At 32.7% G+C, this 19,680-nt stretch overlaps 1 protein-coding gene across 8 annotated transcripts in view; it reads left to right on the top strand.

The window, feature by feature from the left end:
* PTPRK (protein tyrosine phosphatase receptor type K) overlaps window positions 1-19,680 on the top strand; it is a 566,839-nt gene that overhangs the window by 521,129 nt on the left and 26,030 nt on the right. For 2 of the 8 annotated variants that reach the window (XM_049695646.1, XM_049695648.1), the window contains exons 14-18: window positions 2,888-3,026; window positions 6,096-6,125; window positions 11,059-11,219; window positions 17,321-17,505; window positions 19,223-19,310. In XM_049695646.1, coding sequence (XP_049551603.1) covers window positions 2,888-3,026; window positions 6,096-6,125; window positions 11,059-11,219; window positions 17,321-17,505; window positions 19,223-19,310 — 603 coding nt within the window. Of the gene's footprint in view, window positions 1-2,887; window positions 3,027-6,095; window positions 6,126-11,058; window positions 11,220-13,040; window positions 13,077-15,009; window positions 15,022-17,320; window positions 17,506-19,222; window positions 19,311-19,680 lie in introns of all 8 variants that reach the window. The other 6 variants (XM_049695647.1, XM_049695651.1, XM_049695649.1 and 3 more) reach the window with 4 other exon arrangements.

Here is a 19,680-nt window from a genome sequence, read left to right on the forward strand (position 1 = left end):
CTTAACCACTTGGTAAATATTAATTGAAGTCCATTGTTTTACAAGTACATATATTCTATGACTTTAAAGTAGTAACACTGTTTTACATAATAGATTATAAATGTTTCAGTACTTTGCACCCTGAATACACCTGCAAGGTTATCAGTATCCTTGGTCAGAAATTTACTTTTAGATTTGGCTTTTCTTTTCTGGAAATATGTTTAGATTAATTTATAAGCAAATCTATATTTAAGTAATGAGACTTTTAAAAAATTCATCTTCTGTATTTGAAATTGTTTAGCCATCACCTACATGTCACTTTTGTTATATAATAATTAATCACAGTATTAAGGCTGGATGTTCGTATTTCGTGATGATAGTCCATTTTGCACCTGTGTATATTGTGAGGGTTGTCTGCTTCTGGTGGAGCTTAGCAGTTCTGAAGATTCTTATGAAATATACACTACTTACAGCATAATATCTTTGTAAAGTTATTCCATAATAGCATGTGTTTAATTGAATTAAAATGTTATATTAAAAATATATTTACTGGGCTTCCCTGGTGGCACAGTGGTTGAGAGTCCGCCTGCCGATGCAGGGGACACGGGTTCGTGCCAGTCCAGGAAGATTCCACATGCCGCGGAGCGGATGGGCCCGTGAGCCATGGCTGCTGAGCATGCGCGTCCGGAGCCTGTGCTCCGCAACGGGAAAGGCCACAGCAGTGAGAGGCCCGCGTACTGCAAAAAAAATATACATATATATATATTTACCTCACTGAACAAGAAATAATCTTACAAAGACTTTCAGAAAGTTTAATTCTGTGAGTTAAGTCAGAAAATCACAAATGGATCATTATCATTACCCTTTGAAAGCCACGTGTAGCACAGAAACTTATGATCCTAAGCTTTAAATAGTGAATAATGATTCGTTGCATGCCCTGAAGTTTTTTCTAGAGATTTCTACATCAAACATTGTCTCCCTATTTCAAGCAGTAACTGTGTCAAACCAATCCAATTTGAGAATTACAAACAATAAATATATTCTTTTTAGCTTTATATCCAACTTTGAAATATACTGCCCCTGTTTTTATTGAATATATATGTATACATACATAAATACACACATACATTTATACATACACACACACTGATATACGTATGTATTTCTAAAGTTGCTCTTGGGAAAGAAGAGATCTCCATTATATTTAATGCATGTTTTGATGAATTGAAACATAATATGTAGTTTGAAATGTGGTAAGCATTGAACTACCTCTGTTTGAGATTGGAAATTCCCTGAAGCCTGGATATAATGGAAAGTGTCAAGTCAGAAAGGAAAACTCCCTTGCTTACCAGAAGAAATAAACTGAAGGCTTGTTTTTCTTTCTTGAGAATAATGGGAACCAAATACTGGTCCATGGGGATTTTATCCTATCCAATTGAAATAGATACATTAAGACAGTTATAGTGAATTATTTTCCAAAGTTAACTGTGTTCTCTCTAACACTTTTCTTCAAACTATGTTTCCTACTGGTTTACCTTTAAAGCACCATTTTATGAAATGACACTGATATTAGATATATTAGTTCTTTTTAATTTCCTACTTGGAAAAATTAAAAGTTAACGACCTTGTGTCCATCCCCTTTGGGAGGAAACTGTGGCTGGTTGGAAAACTGAAGTGGATATTTAAATGTGCAGAACTGGAGGTGAAAGCAGAGGTTTGGGGGTAAAGAAGCCAAGAGAGAGAAGCTAAAGAAGAAAGGATTGGAATGTAGAAAAATGGGTAATTTTAAAGGGGAATTATCAAATTATCCATTGGGAAGGTCTGAGGTTGGATTTAGGGATCCTTTTGTTTGTTCATTCAGCCATCATCTCTTGACACTGATGGCTGCTTTAAGAGTTTCCCAAATGTGCCTAATTCTAAGAATCACCTGTCCTCCGTCACACAGATTCTTAGCAAGAGGGGCCATGGATCTGGAAACACTGAGAAATGCTGCTTTAGAAGATAGAAGATGTGTTAGATTTTTGTCTCTGTTCTTGAGCAATTTCTAATCTGTCCTATATCTCTAAGCCTCAGGTTTTTTAATCTGTAAAATGTAGATAATAATGCTTTCCTTGCCAGTTTTCAAGGCAAATGAGGTAAAGGAAGATGTCTTCCAAGGGTTACTGGAGATTGTAAATTGAGTAGGATTTATAATATTAATTGTGTATGTATGTGGAGGATGGTGGTGGCTTTGAGAAAGAAAGAAAGTGAGGCGATTATAAAGAATTAAAAAAAAAAATCCATCTTCTCAGAGTTCTGTTTCCCAAGTTTATTACCTGGCTTTTATTTGTTAAGAGAATGTGAAATATTACTTAATGAATCTGTTTTCCTTTGCTTATTCTTGTCTTCCTCCAAACTGTTTATTTCAAATCTTTTTTACCACATCATAAACTCACACCTCCAGCACTTAGACTAGGCATTTATTTAACCTAACACTTTGTGTCCAAGACAAATGCCGTTGACACTGCTTTAAAGGCCCAAGCACGACACCTTGCATTTTAGTGGAGAAGTGATTATTGAATGAAGTGATAAAAGAATGAATCTCTAAATTTGACCCTGTCTCTTTCCACTGTACTATTTGCTAAAACTCCTGTGTTCTTACTTTTAAGGATACTTGGAGAAAAACTGTTCCCTTTGATAGTTATTTCTAAGTTTTTATTTTTTTATGTTAACAAAATCTCCCTTCAAAAGTTTCTCTTTACCATTAGTCTCTCATGCTCGAGTTTAGCATGCTACTGTATTTATATTTTCAGATTATCTTTATTCAAATAAAATAAGTTGTCTTTTTGTGGTAAGCTTTAGCTGGGAATAATTTTCCTTTCTGTGATAATTAGCTGCTTTCAGTAACTTATATTTTTGATTCATTTAGCAGCAGCAACAGAAGAACCAGAAGTGATTCCAGACCCAGCCAAGCAGACAGACAGAGTGGTGAAAATAGCAGGAATTAGTGCTGGGATTTTGGTGTTCGTCCTTCTGCTTCTAGTTGTCATATTAATTGTAAAAAAGAGGTAAGACCTGATTTTGTTCTGTCCCACCCACTTACCATATGTCACTGTCACTAGTTTTGAAGCACTTTATTGTTTCCCTGAGTGCTTTTAAATTAGAACACACAACAAGAATTGAATTTTAACAATGTTGCCAGCATCTGGGTCTGTTTCTTATGCTTTGTAAATAAATTCTTATTGGTTATTTGCAGTTTAATTTTGGATATAAAATATACTTTTTGTCAGTTTAACCTTGAAATTAGTGTATGAATTTAAATTCCTCAAACACTTGAGTTATTAACATATCTTATGTTTTGAAGCATTATGTATTGCGAATGGCAAAATAAGAGTTTATTATGATATTTGGGTTATGGTCTATGAATTATTTTGTACTCTTACTCTGTTTTTCTGAATGTTGGCTACAAATAAGATAAGAAGAATATGGGCATTATTTTACAAAATTGTATATTAATATTCACTGACTAAATATTTCAGCACTTTAATATGAAGAGTCAATTTTTTTTAATTGAGCATTAGTCTTTTATACTATATCAACCAATATCGCCATCTTCTGGAATTATATGAAGATATTAAGACCTACAGGAATTTAAATTGAATTCTATTTGGGAGATTAAGGTATACTTCTACCAGAAAACATTTCAAAGAATACAGTTTTTATAACTTGAACTTTTTCCTATTCCATAAAGTGTCATTATCTATAAGGCATTGTTTTAGAAATTAATACGACTCTCCAATCTTTCCAATTGTATGTTTTAAATAATATTAAAATTTGGAAGGATTTAAAAACAAATCTTTACAGAGTATAGTCCTAAAATACCTTGGTGTATAGAAGTGTTTGTCATTCATTAATTATATTGAATATAATAAAAGATGTTGCTTACATTATATTAAATCATATAATGTACTATTTTGATTGTTATTTTGTACTCAAAATAAATCATTAATAATATAGATAAGACTCATACTACATGTTTAATGATTCCATGAGAGTTTATTTTAATGTATTGCCTCTTTACAATTATCCCCTGGAGATATATATGTTGGAGAAGACACATCTGCATTAGAAACATTAGGTATGCATTGTAGTGTTTTGTGTTAAATTAGCTACATACGTGCTTTCCCCAATAGTGCTTTCTCTTTTTGCTGTTGTCTACCTCTGTGGTTGGAAAATACATCATATTTGAGACAGGAAGATTTAAGTATTTTACTAACACAAATTTGCCAATCAAGATCAATAAAATCTTTGAATATAACTTTCAGATCTTATGTTTCTATTTAGTTTAAATTTATATTTGGAGAGTTAAACTAAACAGTTTAGAGAGTTAATTAAACTTTGCTTTAGAGTTAAAATTATCTCAGCCACTTCAGATTGGATATGAAAACATAAAAATGGCCTCTGGTTATGTCTTCACTCAGTTAGAATTGGGTTAAACTTACTGATTTTATTGGTTAATTATTTGAAAACACTTATTATTGTAGCCTTTCTTATCTGTGGCCGTCTGTTTTAAAAATAACCCAAAAATTGAAACATAAATTTTCTAAAGTACACCAAAACAATCTCTAAGCATGATTTTTTTTGTGTGGGTAAAATGCTCTGACAGCTCTCTAAAATTGCCTAATGCATCACATTCTTTTTCTAGTTCATATTTTAAATGGTTGGATAAATGAGCCTTTCTATTAAAATGTTTAATGTTTGAGTTTTCATGATTATGCTTTAATTGATTGTCTTCTACTAGAAAGTATGCTAGGGCTTTTGTTTCTCTTCCTCATCACTACCTCTAGGACTAGAGAAGTTGCAATTTTATAGATAGATGAAGTTACATGTTTAGATATATTACCTTCTAGTGTGTAATATAACTAAGAATCCCTTACTTACCTAAGAAACTTTGTAATGACTTTTAGTTGTATGTAGTGTGTCACACATATATTGTGTATGACAATCGAAAATATGTTTATTATACATACACAAAAGCATAGATACATAACAGTATTGGTTAGTATCAAAGTTAACAATTTTAGTATATAATGTAGTTTCCCTACATTATATACTAAAACACAAATTTATAATAAAAATAATGGAAAAGCAAATTATTTTAGCCCCTTAGGATCTTTATTTTTGTGGGAAATTGTTAAGTTTCTCAAGACTTTATCCCTCACTGGGAATAGTATTTGTAGGTATATTTCTCATGTTGAAAAAAAAAAATCTGTGTATTTTTGGTTGTTGTATAAAGAAATGGTTTGGAATTTAATTTAGTAAAATTCTACAGCTAAGGGTGTATATAAAGTAAGTTTTTAGGCTAAGAAAAGGGATATTGCATCTTTCAAAACGCAATGTCATTTTAATTTAATCACTGTTGAATTATTTCCAAATGTATGCCATTTTTTCATTGGTTATGTATTATTTTAAATTCGCAGCATGAGTACATTAATAATTCCAAACATAAATTTGAAATTATGCTTCAGTACAGTAAATGTTTGTGTGTGATATCATGGTCACATACATCTACTGTAGAAATATCTTTGTGCATATATAGTGTATGGTGCATATGTATATTCACATAATATATGTATGTACCTGTGTATTAATAAGATATAATGACTTATTTATAGAAATTTAGGTGTCATTCTGCATATATTCTGTATTAACCTAATAGATCTTTATGTTTTGTATCTAAAAAAAAATAGCCAATTTAGTGTAGAAGTTCTATACACAGCTGTTCCATCTGTCATGACATTTAGATGGTAATGGATGATATTACGCTTAACTGCATGTTGAAAATACACAATCCATTTAATTTTTCAATTTTTTTGGCTATAAAAAAGTCAGCATGTTATTTTTTCCAAATTATGTATTTTATATTTTATTTTCTATTGCGTATCTGTTTAATTGCATGGCAAAAGATATCTAACCAATGCATGAGCAAATTGAAATACAAACCAAAAAAACATGAATTTTATTTTATTTTATTTTATTTTTTAACGCACATTTTTCTGCTTTATTGAATGTGACAGAGTCACGCTTTTCATTCACCATTGCTTCTCTTTTTCCACTGTCTGTGATTTGCTTGCCAGGAGGAGCTACTATTCTTACTCCTACTACCTGTAAGTAGAAAATGGGTGATATATGACTTTACATGTGTTAAAGATGCAGTATCCCTTTTCAAAAAAATAAATAAATAAAACCCAAACCAAAAAACAGAATGTTTGCAATTTTGGTGACATTTCAAAAAATATGTTTTCCTGGACTCTAAAACTATAAAGTTTACCTATTAACCTATTTTGTTAATCTTTTTAAAAAGGGATATTGTATTTCTGTATGTTCAGCTACTTTTAATTTTTATTTACAATTTTCCATAAGTAGCCATAGTCTACAGCCTAAAGCATCATTTATTTACTTAAGTCAAACCTGTACCTTATCAATGTGATGTCTCACTATCTGGTAAAGTAGAGATAGGGTTTGTAATTCACTAATACCTATCTTTACATAACACTTATGTTTGACAAAATGAGCCAAGTGATGTATTCATAGAAGAACATTCAAAATAGCTTCACAGAATGTGAATCAGGTCAGGTCTTACTGTGATAACATCTCTCTCCACATTTCCAGGAATCCAGGATGGGTTATAACTTCAGAACACCTTTTGGGCTGCTAAAAGCATAATGTTGCAGTGACAAAGAAATAAAAAATTCTTTTTAGAGAAGAAATTTTGAGTTTGTTTATTATGACTTAAATAGGAAAATGATTTTGTAAAACCAAGACCAAAAAAAGAAAAAGAAAACCTGTCAACCTACACAAAACACACCTAGGTGTCACATATCTCCTTTTGTCCTCCAAAGTTTTAGCTATTCCTATGCTTAGGTATGAAATGCTACTTTGGATGACGAAGGCGAGTATTGTCCACTCTATTTCACTAATCATTTTCAGTTTATTACCTTAAATTCCAGGGTATTCATCCAGTCCAAAGGAATGATACAACAAAGTTTTCTTGGTCTTTGCTTGATCAGTATTTGATCCACAAAATTTTGAGACTTAAGGATGGTGATTAAGTACTTTTGGGGCATATATCCCACAATATTATTTCACTAGGTAAATTTAAGCTAGCTTTACTAAAAATTTTGGTAAGAGTCTCAATGAATATAACGGAATTGTGCCAACATTTTAAATATTATAAAATTATAAAATATATAAACAGGTTTCTTAAAATCTGCTAAAATAAGCAGGTGTAAACTAGCAGTACTCCTAGCTTATTTTGATGAATTATAATATCCTTGTTAAATCATGTTTGATGAAGCCAAAGGTAATTAAATGTACCATTTCATACAATGATGGAGCACTTTTCCTCTTTATAGCCCACCCATATATCCACCTGCAGAAGTTTATGCTGTTGGCTGTTTTGATAATGAAAGTCATTTGCACATCTGTCAAACTCAAGGAGTTGCAAAATGATTTGCTTAACTGTCCTGAAGTGTACATTATATATGCTGGTTGTTCAGAGAGAGACAAAGCATCAAACATGCAGGAATCAATAAATGTTTAATTATGAGAACATCAATAAGCTTACCATTAGCCATCCATTTATCTATAATGTTAGAATGGGATTGCCTTTTTAGTTGATAGGTAGCATTTCTATATTCTAGACTATGTAGTAGGTTTTGATACTGTCATTGTAATACTTAGGGTTACTGGCATTATCAATCATAATTAGAAAAAAATGCCACAGACATATTTTTAAAAGCTGCTTAAATAGATGTAGTGAAGCTACTATGAATTAGACATTTTTAAAATAAAACTAGAAATAAAATAGAGTAAAACTTAAAAGAAAACTAGGTGTGATCTTTGAACTAGAATTCATTGGCATCATCATAGTAAACTGTCAGTTCTTGATCAAAACACTTAACTCTAATGCTGATTTTTATTTCTTTTGTAATAACCTGAATTAAAGCCTACCTCACAGGGTTGTTGTGAGGATTAAGGTATAAGAACCAAGGTGATAGTGTACAGTTGGCAGATATTAACAAAGGTTATATATATTCACCCATAATTTGTCGATTACCTTCAGTGCCATGAAAACTTTTACCTGTCATACATTCGACAAGTTCATTACTTCTTATTTTTCCTCAATCATAAAATATGTTTAAAATTTTATGTTTTAAAGTAAAGCCTCAAAATTTAAACATCTTTTCTACTTGCCTTGAACTATCCATCTTCAAATTTTTTACATTATTTTTAATCCAAATTTCAAGTTGCCTTATTTTTATCCACTTCAATCTCTCAAATTTTTTGAGGAATGAATTCATCCTTTCTTCTTATCCAAGAAACAAAGATTGGAAGTTATTTCTTAAACTATTTTTTTAACTTTAAAATGGCAAAACATTTGTGCTACATTCATATTATTCTCAAATTTATAACAACTAATGTTTAACTCCTAGAGCAATGGATGCTTCATATTACAGTACACTTGGTAATGTGGCAATTTAAAAAACAAGTGAGTAACTGGATATAGTATAAGGGCTTAGGCCTTGGAAACAGGTCATTCTTTACTGCTTATTAGATTAATAACCTTGGGCAAGTTATTTAACTTGTCTGAGCCTGAGTGAGCTCATCTATACAATTAGAATTCTCATGGCTTTTTCAGTTCATTGATCTGAGAATTAATTGAGTTAACATGACAAGCGCCAAGCATATACCAGACCTAATTCATCTATTCAGCAAGTATTTATCGAGTGTTTGCTATATGCCAGACACTGCTCTAAGTGCTAGGGATATACAGATGGTCCTTCCCTTCATGGAACATACAGTGGGGAAAACAATTAAAAGGATACTCACAATAATAATGTGATGAGTGTTATTATAGGCAGAAAACATGTTGCTATAAAAATACCTACCAGGGAAACCTAACCTGAGACAGGTTGTATTGGGTTCAGTCAGAGAAGTCTCCCTGATGAGGCAAGACAGAATGGAAGTTAACCAGATACTAGAGGTAAAAAAACATTGTAGGTCAAAGAGGTAAGTTTGGAAATGTCCTAGAGGTGAGTTTGGAAAGTGAAGCCTATAGACTAACATATGACCTGCTGATGTGTAATTTGCCCCACACATTCTTTCAAAAAATAGAACCACTTTAAAGAATAAGGAAATTTAACATAAATATTCAGAGTCATGACTTCTCCTTAAAAATAATTTTAAAATGAGAAACTCAGCTCTGGGTTCAAATGCCAATATTCACTTAGGCAAGTTGCCCCCTAAACTGCTCTCCAGTTCTCTGCAGTCCCCACCCTACTATGCGGTGTCTCATCACTGGCAGCAGCACTATTTATATTCCCTGTGTGAAACCTGTAAGGGTTTTACAGGGTTTTTGCCTCCTAACCTAGAAAAAAGAGACAAGAGATCTTTCAGTGAATAGAGCAAATATTGCTACTAAGTGATGGTGGTGGTGACAGTGGTTGTCATGGTGTAGTGGTAGTGATGGTGGTGGTGACAGTGGTTGTGATGGTGTAGTGGTCGTGATGGTGATGGTAGTTCTTGTTACAGTTTTGTCATTGTTTTCTTATTGATAATACTTATCATTATTATTATTTCTAAAAAAATTAATGCCATTTCCATCCCTAAAGCCTAGTTTATGACTATCTTACTTAGGTATCAGATCTGCTATGTCAGTATATTGGGTATTGTTGGGTATGTACACCTGAAGCCAAGTACTATAATTCTCTAAGAAAAATATCTTACACATGAGTAGCTCTCAAATCATCAGATTAATTTTCTAAAGGAAAAGCCTTTGGACATAAACACAACTACTAAGTGAGTCTTTTTTTTTTTTTAGGTATTTGTAGTATATTTACTCTAGTACAGATACTCATGAGAATCAGAAGAATTTATCCTAGCTAATAATCCAGCTGAGAAATGTTACTCTTAAAACAACTAAAAAATACTTCCAAAGCACCATAAACTGCTGCCATAAACTTAGAAACATAATCTGGCTACTACAGGCATTTCGAGTTTCTTTATTTCTTTTTAGAGTGCCTTATTAATGTGAGATAAATGTTTTATATGCCTTTAATAGGTTTTTAATTGCATGTTTCATGTGTAACATTCACAAAGAACCAGAATGTATTTCACATCCTTGTTATGTAAGATAAAGATATCAGTGTTTGAGTAGCTCAAAAGTCTAACTCTGCTAATTTCCAAATCCCCTGTGTCATTTGCCTTGCCGCATTCGTAAGGCCATTCTGTAGTTGGTACTCTGCCATGGGGTTCTGAAACACATTTTTAGGATTTGACCATGTTTGTCATCCAGTATTATGATCATTTGCATAATACCTCTGCATAGCATTTTCCAAACTTTTCTTAAAGTACTTTCCTTATAAAGTATATAATTTTCCCATATATTCCTGAGTATTTGCATTATATCTAGCTGCGGTTGATTCTACAAGTTTCTAGGTTAGGTTTGGATTAATGTTATAAATATATTGCTACATATGTTAATTCTACATGTTGCATTTTTACTGAACAATAGAACAAAGACTGAAGAATGGGATTTCTTTATCTATTTTAGTTGGATGACTATAGTAAAATATACTTGAAAAAGTAGTCGTGTTCTTCCCCCAGAAGAACTTCTAAAAGTTGCTCAAGCGTGTTAATCACCCAGAGGAAAACCAAAATTTAGCATTAGCTTAAGTTTTCCTTGAGCAACTCTACTAAGGAAGTATTTACTTACTGTTCTAATAAAGTATAGTCATGCTTTATGATAATTTATTTATTTTTTTATGATAATTTATTTTAATGATAAAATAGAAGAAGTGATGAGACATTTGGGTTGACAGCTTGAATGTTGAAATATCCATATGACAAAACAATTTTATAGCAATCAACAAATATCATTTGGATGTCAAACTTAATTCCTGAAATTATGACATGTTTTTAGAGTTTCTAAACCAAATCTGTATTCTTATCCTCGGGCTTCCCTGAACTATTTACTGCTGGTGTCAACTCTCCCTCAAGCCTCACGCTAAGGTTTCCCTTTGGTATTTGTCTTGGCAGCAAGCTTGCTAAAAAACGCAAAGATGCTCTGGGGAACACCCGGCAGGAGATGACGCACATGGTGAATGCTATGGATCGAAGTTATGCTGATCAGAGCACTCTGCATGCAGAAGACCCTCTTTCCATCACCTTCATGGACCAACATAATTTTAGTCCAAGATGTAAGTTGTTCATCAAAATTTTAATCAAAGATTTTTAAAATTCTTTAATGTCTCTCTGAATTCAACACATTACCTTTTGAATAGTGAGGGGAAGTAAGAAAGAGAGATAGGAAAAGTAGCTGGAAAGAGAAAAAGTGATATAGAATAGTATGGAGTTTATCAGAAGGCTTATTTTCAGTCTTGATATTGGATTTAGTTTAACTTCAAACTGTATGAATTTTATTACTGTGTTATAAGACATATCCATATACCACTCACCAAATCTTATGTTATTGCTTTAGGTTAAAATATACTTGATTGCCTACATAAAATTAGTTCATGTCAGAATTTTTTTATAATTGTTTTGCCATTTGAGTCTTCCTTTGTGTAAGATAAAGTTCCTTTTGAGATAAGAAATATCATAGTTCTTTCTGGGAGTTATTGGCATGGAAAAGTTATTTTATTTAATTATTCTATAGACTCCTGGAGAATTTCAGTAATAAAAAGTTAACCAGGGGAAAGAGGAATCTACAAACACTTAAGTATCTGGTGTGAAGTCCAAAAGTTTACTTGAATTGAGGGATTGGCAGGGAACGGTGAAATCCGTCCATTCACCCATCCATGTTAAGAATTCCTCATGTTGATCTATGAAGGCAGATCTTTTAAAATACTGTCTTTTAAAATATTACCTCTGAAGTAGTTTACTGCTTCACAATCAATATTATTATCTTCAATTTTTCTCTGATTTTTATATCTTGTTCTATAGCACTGTCTTTGTTTTGTTACTTTAAGTTAAATTACCTGTCTCTTCAAATCCCCAAGTAAAATTGGTATTTGAAGAAGGCAAATTTTGTTTATCCTTGGCCTTGTGTACACAGAGGCATTTTGTCACAGATCCCAGAGGTATGTTTACCTCAGTTTGGGAAACACATGTATAAGGAAAGAAGTAAACAATAGAAGTATTATTTTCGATACAGATTATAAATATATGGAATGGTAAGATTGAGAAAATAAAGTATTTGTAGGTTGTATGCATTTATGGCTTTTCAGAAAGGGATTTTTTTCTGAAATGTTCAGCTTGGTGAAAACTTTTAGTAATTATTGGCCATCATTTTCCCTGATATATATCTATACCAAATTATTAGTTAGAAATGTTGTAATGAGTCATTTTGGATTTAGTTTTAATAATGATAGAGCTTTTCTGATCTATTTTATTTTCATTTCACTATAAGATAAATGATAGAGAAAAACATAAAATCTTATTATTGTTGAAAGTAAGTTTTGTTAAAAATATAGATGTATCATCTCTCTAACCACTTGCTTTAAAAATTAATCAGTTAAGGATTTGAAAGGATTTTTGTTTCCAAAGCTTTTCTATCTAACGACTGTGTACCTTATTAGGAGGCTTGAATTTAGCAGTATAACTATAAATATACACTTATGAACTTGGAGAAAGGATTAAATCTATTTCCCAAAGTTAACTAAAAATATTTATTTGGAATGAATATAAGATAATTACTTCTCTAAGTACCTCACACTTGATAAATCTAAAATACATGTTTTTCCCCTCTAATTTTATAATCCTTATAATGTCATGCTGAATCTTCTTGGCTTTTAAAATTGAACTGACTACTGAAATATAATTATAGATGCACCTTTCCTGGTATTTTGAGATAACCCAAGCTTTGAAAAAGAGAATTTTACCTTTGCAGGTTATAGTAATCAAAGAAAGTTTAATAGATATATTTCTTAAGAAATGATAAATCTATTTTAAAGGAAAAAAAGAGCATAAAATACAACTTTAGGGCAATATGTTCCTTCATGAGCTTTGTTTTCCTACAGTGCCCAATGATCCACTTGTGCCGACTGCTGTGTTAGGTGAGGCCCTAATTCTTTGTCATCTTTTTTTGCATGGATCACCCTTCCTTGCATGGGTTATAGCTTTGTCCACGCAGTAATTATTTACAGCACAGGAAGCAGTTTGATTTCGAAAATATAGTCCTGGTTTTATCAAAGAGAGCAACTGTGGTCACCACAGTTAGATCTAGTGCATTTCAAATTAGTAAGGTATGCTTTTTTAAAAACAACATATTCTTTCATTCTTGGTTCTGTTAGATTTGGAGTGAAAGTACAAGGGCCCCCAATATATACCTAATGTTTATACATGCAAGTAAGTAGAATGAACCCAAATGCACACATTTCAGGGGCCAGTGCTACCTGAATCATTAGTTTATGTATAAAAATCTACCTGATTTAAAGGGCTTTTCTAAATCCTCCTAATTTTATAGCAACTAAAGAACACATTTCCAAGTAAACATTAGGAATGTGTGCATTTGCTTTAGTTTTGTCTTTGTTAAGACTTTATAAATGCAGGTAAAGTTGCTACAATATTGATATGGAGTTTTGCATTCTATGTGCATCTTACGTAAGCACTATCTTTCAAAAACTTTAGAATAAGCCAAGATTTACCACTATATAACATCCAAGACAACTGATATTGCTAGTGATGAATAAGACCTTTTCAGCTCTAAAATTAAAATAATGTTTAATCCAACTGTATATTTAAGAATAGAATGAGTTTCATTTCAATTTGTACTCTATTCCTTGACTAATTATACACCAATGATTCATGACCAGCTTGCTCATATGTTCGCAAGTTGTCTTATCAGTTTGACCCCCCTGCTTCTAATATTTAAGATTTAACCGGAGAAATGTAGAAATTGCCAGATAAATGTATCTTAAAAGTTCCCAGTTCTCATGTTTTATATTTAAATTTCTTTGAACACAAAACATTAGCTTATGCATGTTTTTATTATCCATGTATTCAATGTTTAATTATATTTTAAAAATATGTTGGAACAATACAACTAACTCAGTTAAGCAAAATATACCTCTTTTTCACTAAAATAATTATTAAAAATTATAATTTTATAATATAAAGATATATTCTAAAAGAACCTGTCTCTGATTGCACTCTCCCTTTGATGTCCACACCAGTAATGTCAGGGAAGTGAGCTGGGGAATTTGCCCCAAGGGATGGTCTGATCATGTAGGAAGGAGCCAGGAATCATGATCTTTGGGAGGCATCAAATGCCTCTGAAAACGTCATCTTCTGTTGAGAGCTGTAGAATGCTGTCAGCATCAAACTAATAAGTTAAATTCAATTAAGTTATTAAAAACTCAAGGAAAAAGATAGTTACCTCACTGTTAAAATTTCATTACAGTAATATTCAAGGACATGTAGAATTGGGTCTAAGTCTCAGTCCTCTTGTGGACTCACAGTATGAACTCATGAAAATACCTTTGTCTTTGCTTCTCCATCTGTAAAATAATATAATATTTCTTACCATACCTTTTCCTCAGAGCTTAGTAAAGAGAAAAGGAGATAATGTATAAAGTTTAAAAGACTATTGTAACAATTTTCCCCATGAAAGAGGATATTTTTGTTTAAGGAAGGCTAGAGTTAACACAATAGAATTATAAAATCTGTTCATTTAAACAGTCAGTGTGCATTTTATTTCACTTTGAAGGTCAAGCTGATTTTTTTTTTATGTTTCTTCTTAAAAGCTAAAAAGCTCTTTAATCATACCAGATTTAGAAATGATTTGTTGCATTTTTTCATCATTCTTGGAATCACTGTGTTTACAGTTGTTTTGCATCCAGCTGATTTTGTATTTATAAAGCAATTTTTGAAGTCACTTCAAATATTGCTTGATATTAATATCTGCTTACTGATTTAAAAAGTAGTTAGAAATTTTTGTATTGATTCATATTTTTGTTTTTTGTGTTCTACTGCTTCATTGGGTTAAAGTCCCTATAACTGGTAAGTGTATTACAAAGAACTCTAGGAAACCTTTCCGTCAAGGAAATATTTGAAGTTATTCTTAAATGTGTGATAAGGATAATGATTAGTACATGTACTCTTACTTCTAGTCACATCATTAGGTAATTTAATGAGGTAGAAATGTATAGAGATTAATAATTCATATGTGATTATTTAAAAAAATACTGCTCATTGTACTAATGTATTAAAGCTTAATGCAAAACAAAAGGCACTGTCTACTTCATGTTGATAATCATGTAAGATTTGGAATATGGGTGAATTCTGTTTTTCTCACTGAGCCTTTTACAAATGTAAATATTCCACTGCTCCAGCAGGTACAACGTGTGCTCTGGGGCTTCTTCACAGAGCACTGACTACCTTATTCCAGCTTGGGTCATTGCGTTTTGCCTCCCTGACATTATTCTCTTTACTTCTCATCCTAAGCTTTATATTCTGTGGTAGTGCCCAAATCGGTGGCTTCTGAATTTAATTTTACTGAGGAGATGTATATATTCTTTATGTCAGTGTATTGATTACAATATTTTAGCAAAGATAGATCAATTGAGTGTTGTCTCATAGAAAAAACAGGAAACTCATAAATCATGTTTGCTAGCAAACGTTTGTGTGTAGAGGGGTGGGAAACCAGAGTAAAGAGCATTAATTCATTTGGGTGTTTCTAGGTCACAACAGAATCCAGCAGAGTTTTGTTTTTTTAGTTCAATGTAGAGTTTTAGAAGTAAATTCAAAAAGAAAAAATGCATTCATCCTAATAAGAGAAAGTAAAGTAAATGCAATCAACGTAAATTATAGAAGCATACAAATCTGATTGTGGGGTTCTTTTTTTTTTTTTTTCCTTCTCCAGGAAGAAAAAATGTTTATCATGGGGACAACAATTCATTTTTTGCCATATCCTATTTGTAGAGTTGGTGATAGAACAGGCAAATGTACCAGCACTTGAAATATGTTTAACTGTTAACTAAATATCGTTCTCTACAGTATGCATTATCATTAAAACAAAAGTTCCCCTAAGAGTGTATTTTCTCCTCTGTTAATGAGTATGGCAGTGTAATGTTTTCTAAAGTAACACCCCTTAAAACATTTGTTTTTTTTTTAACATGGTAAGTTTAAATGTGATAACTATAAGCATGCTTCTTCTCATTGTAATGATTAGTACTGTGGTCATTAAAATAATATTTATTTTTCAGAGGTAAAATGTTCTTGTTCTTTTCTTCCTTCTTATGACAGAGACTTAAGAGGTTCTTTTCATTTTAAGCTAACAACACAGTCGAGATGGGGCCTATACTTAAATGTGGGTCGTGAGGGATTTAATGGATTTTTAACTAACTGAGTCATTGAAATATGTATTGAGTGACTGCTTTGCACCAGGCACTAAGAATAAAGAGAAAAATATGACTCTTGTCTCTACATGCTAAGTATTGAGAGTTTAGTGAGGAAAATAGATCAGTAAGTAAATGATTAAAATACATTGTAAGTGAAATGAATGTTGGAGAACAGGAGGCCATGGGAACACAAAGCAGGTGCTTTGTAGCTCAGCCTCAATGGGCCGAGGAAGAATTCCAGAGGAAGTACCTAAATATTTTGCCCCAGAGACATACCCCCATTTCTTTTATACAGTAGCCAGAAAAGTCAAAATGTATCAGCAATAAAAACACAACAATAATAATAAACCAAGGGAATGGAGATCAAGTATAAATGCACATGTAACCTGGCTAGCAGACGTAGTGGGCCCAGGGGCTGATTCTGTAGAATGTTCATGTTTCCCAGTCTGGGAGTGTATCGTGGTAAAAAGCCAGAAGGTGGAAGGTACGGCCACAGGGCAAGAAGAGCAGCCCTGTGGGGATGGGTTGCCTAGAGGGAGGTTGGGATATGGGTGGGAAAGAATTTGTTCAATTTAATCAACAATGAAAACACTATCCAATTGGCAACTTGATCTTCTGGTCCCACTCTATACTGCTCTGACTGCAGGTACAAGAAAAAGTCAGAACTCAGCAAAATCTCCCACTTATAGTTTTTAAAAGTGGATCAGGTGTCTCTCTCTACATCTCACAGCATGTATCGTCTTACTGATAGACACATAATATACCCTGACCTCCTACCTTGAGCTGAAGTAAAAGGCTTTGTCTTTATAGGGGTGCTGCCCTAGGTCTATACTATATTTCTTTCCCTTCCTCCTACTATCAGAAAGATCATAAGATCTTAAAATCTTATTTGCATAGATATATATTAAACAAGGTAACTTTGTCTTTTTTTTAATCTTCTGGAATCTGAAAAATGGCAGATGAGAACCACAGTGCTACAGCAGAATCCAGTCGTCTTCTAGATGTACCTCGCTACCTGTGTGAGGGGACAGAATCCCCTTACCAGACGGGACAGCTGCACCCAGCTATCAGGGTAGCCGACTTACTGCAGCACATTAATCTCATGAAGACATCAGACAGCTACGGGTTCAAAGAGGAATATGAGGTGAAAGTTTCAATACTATATTGAATTTCATTTCTAACCATGATACCCAGCGCCATGTAACAGCTTTAACATAGCAAGCAATGGAATACTCTGTAGACTGTCTAATCCTTTCTCTGTCAATGTACAATCAAGTGTACATATGAGGAGAGGGGGGTAGATGGATTGAAAGAAAAGGGTACTTCCTGGGGATATATCTGGGTCAAAATTCATTTTAAGAAATAAAAAAATATTGGATCCCATAATTTATTTGACTGTTACTTAAAAACCACTTTGTTAGACTTTATATTTCCCCCGCTCAAAAATCCATAGCAAGATACCTTGAGTCCCATTGTATCATTGCAGGTTCTGCTATTTGAAAGACCTAAGCAGTGGATGCTTTTCTGCCTCTTTGCTTGTTGACCCTCTGTTGAGAAATAAGATCTAGCTTTGTGCCCTAAATGTACTACTTGTCACTCTGAGTTTTGTTTTGAGGATTATAGGTTGAGGGGGGCTGGGAAGAAAAACAGAGCACGGAAAATCCAGACAACAAAAAGAAGCCCAAAAAAGGACATGGGAAATTCTTCTTTCATCCTTATTGCCCCTTGCTACTCAAACCAAAATACCAAGATTATACTACAAAAGAAGTGATTTAAACTAAACATCCCAATAAACATAGTATAACAAAAAAGAAACAGTTCCTCTGACACTTTTCAGTTACTGAGAAATATCAGTCTGGGGTGTACAAGAAAGTTCCTCCACCACTGTACACACATATGTAAAGTAAAAGAGAACAAACAGTACTTTACTTTGAAAGACCACCTAAAATACATCTAACTTTGTAAGGAATCTTCTAAACATTACCTTTAATTTAAGATTACTTGTTATACCTTAGTTTAGGAATGAGTAAAATTATTTTTGAATTTTGAATGTTGATTTTAGATATATGCAGGAAACACTATGCTGTATTAACAAAATAGTGCAAGGAATTACAATATTCTGCCAGAGCTGGGGTGTTTTTTGTTTGTTTGTTTGTTTTGTTGTTGTTGTTCATTACATGTATATTCCTGTGTACCTCGCTTCAAAGACCATTGACTCTTTGAAGACCCCATTTCCTGTGTTGAGCAAAGTTTAAGTTTTTCTGCAAAAAGAAATCTATACCCATATTTTAAATTGCTGCATATGGTAATTAAACCAATCAACAATTTCATCTGTTCCAAGATTCTTGGAGATAGTGGCTCTTTTTAATTTCCATATGGTCTCTTGTAGAGACTCAGTCCTTTCCACGATCTTCAAAGAAACTGAAATGTGGTGTATTGCACACGATTTAGTGAATAATTATGGGAGAAAACAGGTTTTCTTTTTCCTGTTAGAAATGCTAAAGGAAGCATACTTTTGAAAGATGCTCATTAAAAGTAGTTTTGAAGTTTTTGATGCTTCCTCTAGTTCCATCTCACAAAGTTATAAGTGATCTTAAATTTGAAATACTTTCAAGGTCCTTTTTTTCCCCCTAAAGTTGTTTCTTGTCCTTAATTTAAACTCAGTCCAATCCAAGATGAGCAAGTAGGAGTCCAACAAACAAGATTTGAGGTCTGAAAATTGAACTTGTTTACTGCTGTAGTACTCCCTTCCTCCCAGAGAAGATGGCTTTTACTATTTTGGTCTTCAGAACAAACAGACCTGATTCAAGAAAAGGAATTAAATTCAGTGCGCTTGCTAATTTTGGTTTTCTTTTTTCTAGAGCTTCTTTGAAGGACAGTCAGCATCTTGGGATGTAGCTAAAAAAGATCAAAATAGAGCAAAAAACCGATATGGAAACATTATAGCGTGTAAGTTCTCTTACAATTCTTGGTGAATGTAAATACTGTGTGTAGAAGATAAAGAGTAATTTTCAATTCCTCCTTATATGGTTTTAAACTTTAAAAAAATCCCAGAGGGTGACACATCTGTTCATAAAATAATCTATTTAATATTAGAACAGCATTGGCTATTGGCAGGGATTCAGAAATTGTCATCATCCTCATTAATTAATTGACTCAGACTCTTCACCCTGTGGAGATAACGTGCCGCTTGATTTTATGTTTGTACATAAATATATGGGGGTGTCATTAACAGCTGAAAATATTAGAATAACAAATACGAAGGATTTTTTCAGTGATAAATTGCAATAACTCTTCCACAAAACATATTCAAGGTGGG

This window comes from Orcinus orca, chromosome 12 (assembly GCF_937001465.1).
Source record: "Orcinus orca chromosome 12, mOrcOrc1.1, whole genome shotgun sequence".
Taxonomy (NCBI): Eukaryota; Metazoa; Chordata; class Mammalia; order Artiodactyla; family Delphinidae; genus Orcinus; species Orcinus orca.